Below are 8,008 nucleotides of genomic sequence, written 5' to 3'. Positions count from 1 at the left end.
TGCTACAATTGGCGCCAACCATTCTGTTGCCTCCACAGGTTCGATGACTCCTGCTTTGCACAGTTTCTCCAGTTCAATCTTCACCGCTTCCTGGATAGCAATGGGTAGCTTCCTCACTTTGGCCACTACAGGCTTCGCGTTTTCTTTCAGTTTGATCTTGTGGCAATAATTCTTCAAACATCCAAGCTCTTCTCTAAATACCTCTTTGAACTCTGTCACCAAGTCCTCCCTCGATTCTTGCACTTCTTGTATAAGGATTTGAGGATTCTTGTTGGGATTTAGATAGACTCCTAACTCTTTCTGTGCCTGCCAGCCCAGGATGTTGTCACCAACCGTAGACACATAGACTTTGGACACTGCTGTTCTGTTCTTGTATTCTACTGTGTCCCAGAAATAACCCTTCATGGAGATGGGGTGACCAGCATACCCCCAGGCCTTACGTCCATCCTAATCAGTCTAATCCTCCCCTTGGACACCCGTGAAAATTATTTTGCGCTGATGATCGTTATCCTTGAACAAGAATCAAACAATGCCTCTACTTCAGTGCCTTTTACTTTTATGGTGTCTTTGGAACTGCAGACCTGACCTCCACCTACTTGCAAGACTATTTCGTCACACACTGTGTTTGTCCTGTCCTTACTCTGTTTGCTAAACCCCTGTCCACTCCTGCAGTACTGCCTGAAATGGCCTTTCTTGCCGCACTTGTTGCATGTGAATTTGAGGGCAGGGCACTCCTTGTCATTGGCCATGTGTCCTTGCTTTCCGCATCTATAGCAGGTACCCTTGAATGACCATCCTGTTTTGCTCTCTTTCTGCTCTTTATATACCATCTTCTGACCTTTGACTACAGACACACCTTCACATTCAGTCACGACTTTGCTTACTTTGAGTTTGTCTTTGCTTCCTTTCCCACCACTGTCCTGTTTGATTTCACTGACGCACTGCAGCATGTGTTCTACCTGTTTTGCAACTATTAGGACTTCCCTCAGTGGCGGGTCATCTTTCAACCACAACTCCTCACGTACACGTTCCGTCCTACACGCTAACACAAACTAGTCCCTGATCCTCTCTTCACTTGCGCCCCCAAACTTACATGTCGCGGCTAGTTTGCGTAGATCAGACACAAAATCTTCTACAGATTCCCCTTCCTTCTGTACCCTCTTTCCGAAATGGTACCTCTCCATTATGGTGCTAGTCTTCGGAAGGAAGTGTAAATCTAATTTCTTTAGACTGATTTCCAACTCATTCAGACCTCTCGCTTCCTGCGCCCCTAGATCTGGGAGGTGATCCAACACCTCTTCCCCCTCTGCCCCTAGGTAGTATGACAATAGGGCTACTTTCCTTTCTAACCCTAGATTGGAGCCACACACCGTGGCATAATTCAAAAACACTTTTTTCCATCTTTTCCATTGTATTGCAGGCTCCCCAGGGTTAGTCAGAAAGAAAGGTGGAGGTGTCACACTCTGCATAGTGATGCTATCCCCAAGTGTCCACCTTGAATCAGTGGAACGTATATCCCTTGATGTACAAAGGGGTAGAAGTGAGTACCAGCTTATAGCTCACTAGAAAGCGCAGGATGGTTTACATGTAATATTCACAACAAAATGCCCTTATTCAAAAAGCTAACAGTTTCTCATTTACTGGTGGGTATGGACATTAAACTTTTGGTCCACTAGGTGGCACTGTGGCGCCAAAGTCAGCTCTTCATGAGGGGAAAATGTACTTGAAAGATATGCTGTTGTTTTCCCTTATCAAGGAACACCACACAGTCTCTCAAACGGCCAATACGATTCAATCCCCTCTCTCCTCAAAGCAGCTGAGGTGTGTCACGGAAGTCCCTTTCACCGGCGATCAAAGGGCAAACAACCTCAAAGGGGAAGAAGGTGAGATTATTCCTCAAGACGCGTTCAGTTTCCGCTTCTTTTTGCCCTTAATGCCGTCGTGCCTAAAATATCCTTAAAGTATCCTCTCTCACGCGCCGCTCCCACGCCGTTCACTTCCATGACAACATTCCTCCTTCCACTACGTTCGAATTCAGCGAGAGTCCATCCTTCCTCACATTGATGCAGCCCAGCTTCGAACAGTCACACAGCCTAATAATTAGGCTGCGACTCACCGCTGGTCTTCTTCTTCCTCTGTGACCTTCTGCTGCCCAGCGACGCACCGCCAACTTCTCCACTTGCCGGTTTCCTGCGTACACTACTCTTCACTCCGCTAATTCTTACACAAAGTTTACACCACCTCTTTACTGCGTTGCGAGTCACGGCTGGACTCCTTCTCACTCCGCAACCTCCTGCTGCTCAATGACACGCTGCTTTGTTCTCCACCTTTAGATCACAATTCTCTCTGCTGCCAATACTTCATAAAGGTCACCTTCCTTTACGCTTCGCTCTCTGTAAAGTCACGGCAATCTTTTTCCCTTTGCTTCATAAGCGTGTTGAGGTCGCTTTCCCTGGTTGACCCTCGTTGCCAGTGTAGTATCGATTACAAACGGCACGGACACCGCAAGATGAGGACAAGAGCGTGTTTATTTAAATTTGTGAGTAAAGGGATGTAGCGACCTCAGCGAAAGCTACAGCCACAACGGGTGAATGCCGCTCAAGCACTACGTTGCAGATAGAAACTATGTATCTTTGTAAAAAACTGTTCAACCCTTTACTATCTCGCTTGGAACAGGAATTTCTCTGAACTTCCTCAGGGCTTATTAATATCTGCGCTGCTACAGATAGACCATTGGCGAATGTTCGCCAACGGTGTATCTGTGGCAGCTCAGGAGTGATACTCGTACAGGCGGACTTGATAGGAGCATAGTCCCCTTGGATTACACATACATTTGGAATTTTACTGGAGTACAACTCTTTTACTGATACCAAGATATTAATAAGTCCTAGGGAAGTTCAGAAAAATGATTTTTCCTGAACCAAACGCATTGGCTGGACGTTTTCTCATATGTGAATATATGTTGCAAGAGAGATAATAAAGGATTGAACTGTTTTTTTACAAAGATGCATCGTCTTGGATCTTGTTGGAAAGGAATATACAAATATCTTCCTGGTGCACCATTCCATGGTAAGGGGCCTATTAGGATTGCGGGTGGACTTACATCCGCCCGCCACCCTTGCGGTGCTGGGACCGCCCGCCAGTGGTGCGGCGGTCCCGCACCGGCAATTAGGATGACACCGCCATGGTGGCATCCCCCATCAACATCATTGTGGTGGGCGGTGCGCACAGCACTGCCCGCCACAATGCTGTGGCTGCATACTGTGCATTTGCATGCACAACGTGGCAGGCACTGCGCGGTGCCTGCCACGTTGTGCATGCAAATGCAGGGGGATACCCCCCACACCCACAACATCCTGGGGACCCACAACAGCGAAATCCGCATACCTTTCCGTGGCGGCGGGCTGATTCCCACATGCATAGTAATATGGATGGCGGTGTCTAACAGACACCGCCACCATATTCAAACCTTTTCCGCCCGGTCGACTCATCGACCGGGCGGAAAAGCGGCAGACGGTCTTCCCATCCGCTGCACTACCCCCCGCCAACATAATCAGGCAGGGGATAAACTGCATGCGGGCGGTGGATAATGGCGGGTGGATCACCACCTGCCATAATAATAGACCCCAAAGTATCAAGAAATATATCCTTCACCTACCCGGTGCGGTTTCACATTTCTACACACTATTGAACCGAGAGAGAGTTTGCTTATTTTGAGTTCCTTTAAGATATTTTCTATGGACATTTATTTTGCTCTATTATTGCGACCAAAATGTGCATCCAACATTATCCTTCTTCAAGCAGTGATGTAACTGACAACGTCATTTGAGGTGTAATCGATTCAGTGATGTCATTTGAGATACCATGAGGGACGTCATGAATGGGTCCAGAGCAGCATATGGCAGGGTGTGAGTTCTGGTCTGTGCAGCTAGCCCTATCTGTTCGATTTCAGAAGTGTTTAAGTTCTGTTTAGTAACCCTAATGCCACTTGAATTGTGTTTTTCTAGGGAGATGTATATAGGAAAGTATAGGGTTTCTTTACTTAAGTTCACATATGTGTGGAGTTAACTAAAGTGAACCTATACTTACCTTGTTGATAATTTTGCCCTCTGTATTAAGGCCAAGATGTTTTGTTAGCACAGTGTTTCTGAAGTCCATATTTTGACATACAACCGATTCTGAATTAGTAATTTCTTCTAAAGTAGCCTCTCCTTGGAGTGGTTCCTTTAGTACTCAAACTTTAAAGCAATTCAAGGTCAGATGTGAGTACTTTTCGATTATTGGCTCTTTCAAACGCTGTTTATACTCCGACTCGCCGAGCAGTACGAGTTCTGCCTCATAACTTCAATGTAGGCATTAACCAGACAGAACTCTGGGTCCAAAACTGTCTCGTGATGTCCATTTAGCTTGCTTTCGTTCTGAATTGTTTAATAATGATTCCCGTCTTTCGCTTGAAAGGGAAAACGTAGCTTCTCGACTGTCCAAGGCCAAGGCTGAGCGGGACGGCTCTGGGGCAAAGGAGCTGTACCGAATCCTGGAGAGAGTGGACGGGTACCAGCGACGCATCTTCCAGCGTTGGACAGAGAAGCAGGCGGCCACCGAGAAGTGGAGGAACAGCACCCTGCACACCATGGTCGGATTGTTCGACAAGGTACCATGCTCCTTCCTCTCCAAAGTACTAGCCCTGGGAAGTAGTTTCCTACCTCCAAAACACCCTCATTTTTTTCCAATCAGAGCCATGTCAGTTCCTGGCTCAAACCCCTGGCCTCGTGACCCACTGACGAGTCCACTGCTTCCTCTCTTTGCAGCCATTTTGATTCATGCCCCTCCTCTGCTGCTTGGACAATGTCAGTGGAATATTCCGATCCATGGCCGGCAGCCCTTGTGCTATATAAGCCCCAAGGTGAAAGGTAACCCAAGTGTAAGCGTTTGTGCACTAGTGGAAGGACCCCAGAATGTAGTTGGGTTTGAAGTGATAGAGACGCTCAGTGCACCTTTTCAGCCACCACCCTCAACTCACCCCTCTTGTTTCTCCATCCCATCTCACTCTACCCTGCTTCCAAACACTTCACCCTTCTTCACAGGCATTTGGAAGCCATAACTTCCCTAAGTGCTTTATATGAGTGCTCAAGTCGCTTTACTTCAGACTGTCCCTACTCACATTGATCTCACTTTTCCCTTGTCATAGCTGCCCACTCAGGCCTCTACCCACTCATCAGCACAGCATCCTCTGCCCACCCGCTTTAACCAAACCAGTGCGTGGCCAACTTACTTTGACTTCATAACCATTTAAAACTCCCCAGATGACAATGTTGCATCCCCTGTATTACCTGTATGACTGAGTGAAGCATGCTCCAATCGAGAGGTTTCTGATTGCAGTTCCGTAGACGCACCGCTCTCTGACCTCTCCGCAAAAATTAGACTGAGTTGGTAAACAAGTTGTCAGTGGTTCACTTGCTCCCGATGTAGTAGTTAGAACTTTGTACATCTAAGTTGCCCTTCACAATATTGGATACTGCTCCCTTGGGAAGGATCATTGCACTATGCAGGATTAATATAGCCCAGCTCAAGTAAAAGGGTCTTCTGTTGTCTTGTTCTAGCTGCGGACAAAGCGGGATATCCACCTCTTCTACCCCTCCCCAGTGGTGTCCAACGTGGAGGACCAAAAGCAGTCGATGCAACTTCAGATCCAGCGAAGGGGTAGTCCATGTAAGCTGTCGCAAAAGCAACTTGTGGGTCCAATGCTACCAGTCATTCGAAGACCTCCGGGCCCAGAATACATAGGGAGAATCAGGTAAATGCTTGGGAAACCCTAAGACACATGATCAGCAAGAATGGTAGGACTGGGACTTAGGAATGGGGCGACCAAGTCAAGTAGGCAGCGTAAAACAGAGATATTTAAAAGGAGAGGTATGTGAATTTGATGTTTTTTTGTTTTGAGGTGGACATGCATTTTACAGGTTAGTGAGTGTTTATGCAATCTAAAGCATCATTTGCTCTGTTTTGGCAATTTATTTACTTTCCAGCTGTAGGACCCCTCCCCCTACCACCCGCAGCTTCTCCAATAGTCAAGTTCTAGGGTTATGAGAGTAAGGGAGCCGGTCTACTTCCAGGGAAATCGTGCCTCAGCTCAACAAAGAAAAAAAGAACAATTGATGTAGAGAATGCAGAACAATGTCATACATTCACCCTAGTACAGCGATCTGGGCCTAAATCCATCGTTTTTTTTGCTCACCATGCCATTCCAGTTTGGACCCAGCCATATGCAAATCAGGATGCTTGTTTCCGGTCCAGGACCTGACTTGGCGGTTCGTTCTAGACTGTTCCCATGAGGCACAGGGTCTAGACTGATTTGCATATGGCTGGGTCTAAACTGAGGTGCCATGCTGAGCAAAAGAACAATGGATTTAAACCAAGATCTTTTGACTGGGGGAGAATGTTTGCATTGTCAGCATTCTGCCCATCATTTGTTTGCTGTAACACTTTTCGCCCTAAGTGGGATGGGTATGCCCAGACGTGGGTCCCTTGCTCACTGTGCCATTGGATTCAAGATTGCCTGGTTGAAGAAGGGTGACATACCCTGAAACCGGTCCCAGGATGCTTGTTTCCGGTCCAGGGAGGACCTGGCTTGGCAGTTCGGTCTGGACTGTTCCCATGAGGCACAGGGTCTAAACTGATTTGCATATGGCTGGGTCTAAACTGGGGTGGCATGATCAGCAAAAGAACGATGGATTTAACCCAGATCTTTTGACTCGGAGAGAAGGTTTGCATTGTCTGCATTCCGTCCATGATTTGTTTGCTGTAACACTTTTCGCCCTAAGTGGTATGGGTATGCCCAGAAATGGGTCCCTGCTCACTGTACCACTGGATTCAAGCTAGCCTGGCTGGAGAAGGTTGACATACCCTGACACTGGTCCCAGGATGCTTGTTTCCAGTCCATGGAGGGCCTGGCTCGGCAGTTCGGTCTGGACTGTTCCCATGAGGCACAGGGTCAAGACTGATTTGCATATGGTTGGGTCTACACTGGGGTGGCATGGGGAGCAAAAGAACAATCGATTTAACCCAGATCTTTTGACTCAGAGAGAATGTTTGCATTGTCAGCATTCTGTCCATCATTTGTTTGCTGTAAAACTTTTTGCCCTAAGTGGGATGGGTATGCCCAGACGTGGGCCCCCTGCTCACTGTGCCACAGGATTCAAGCTAGCCTGGCTGAAGAAGGGTGACATACCCTGAAACCGGCCCCAGGATGCTTGTTTTCCGTCCAGGGAGGACCTGGCTTGGCAGTTCGGTCTGGACTGTTCCTCTGAGGCACAGGGTCAAGACTGATTGGCATATGGCTGGTTCTAAACTGGGGTGGCATGGTGAGCAAAAGAACAATGGATTTAACCCAGATCTTTTGACTGGGGAGAATGCTTGCATTGTCAGCATTCCGTCCATCATTTGTTTTCTGTAATACTGCTCAACAAAGGGCCTCCTTTATGAAAAGTGGCGCATTGCTGGGTAAAAATAAGTGATGTACCACTTTTCATAGCACCGTCCTTACAACACCATGGATGCATCTTATTAACACTACACCGCTTCACTGCACAAGGATTTACAGATACGTCAGGAATCCTGACGTATCTGGTGGCGCAAAAATGATGCGTTGCTGGAGTGTGTCGAATAACAGGTGCCACTAAAGCAATGTATTATTACGCATGACGAGTCCTATGTGAAAAGCCCTGTGTCACTCCTTATGCCTGCTTGAAGCAGGCGAAAGGATTTTGACACAGTCAAGTCTTAAAAGTGGTGTAGTGAAATCCCATAAATGTCACAGTGCCACTTCTGCAAGGCTTTTTTACGAGGAATGCCCACACTGCATACAATATACTCATTGGCGTAGCTAGCAGTTCTGCCGACCGTGGCAGTACCTGAGCATGGCCACAGGTAAGAGCAGGGGTCTGCCGCCCCCAAAACTTGTGCCACTTGAGGCGGAACACCCCCCCCCCCTTGCTATGCCACTGATTAT

At 47.5% G+C, this 8,008-nt stretch overlaps 1 protein-coding gene across 1 annotated transcript in view; it reads left to right on the top strand.

Annotated features, from left to right (window-relative positions):
• The first annotated feature begins 1,169 nt into the window (after positions 1-1,169).
• FAM186A (family with sequence similarity 186 member A) overlaps positions 1,170-8,008 on the top strand; it is a 90,527-nt gene continuing 83,688 nt past the window's right edge. Inside the window, exons 1-3 of the mRNA XM_078650304.1 lie at positions 1,170-1,210; positions 4,459-4,651; positions 5,601-5,794. Coding sequence (XP_078506430.1) covers positions 1,170-1,210; positions 4,459-4,651; positions 5,601-5,794 — 428 coding nt within the window. The remainder of the gene's footprint in view (positions 1,211-4,458; positions 4,652-5,600; positions 5,795-8,008) is intronic.

This window comes from Lissotriton helveticus, chromosome 1_1, assembly GCF_964261635.1.
Source record: "Lissotriton helveticus chromosome 1_1, aLisHel1.1, whole genome shotgun sequence".
Taxonomy (NCBI): Eukaryota; Metazoa; Chordata; class Amphibia; order Caudata; family Salamandridae; genus Lissotriton; species Lissotriton helveticus.
This window is presented reverse-complemented; position numbering and strand designations above follow the sequence as displayed.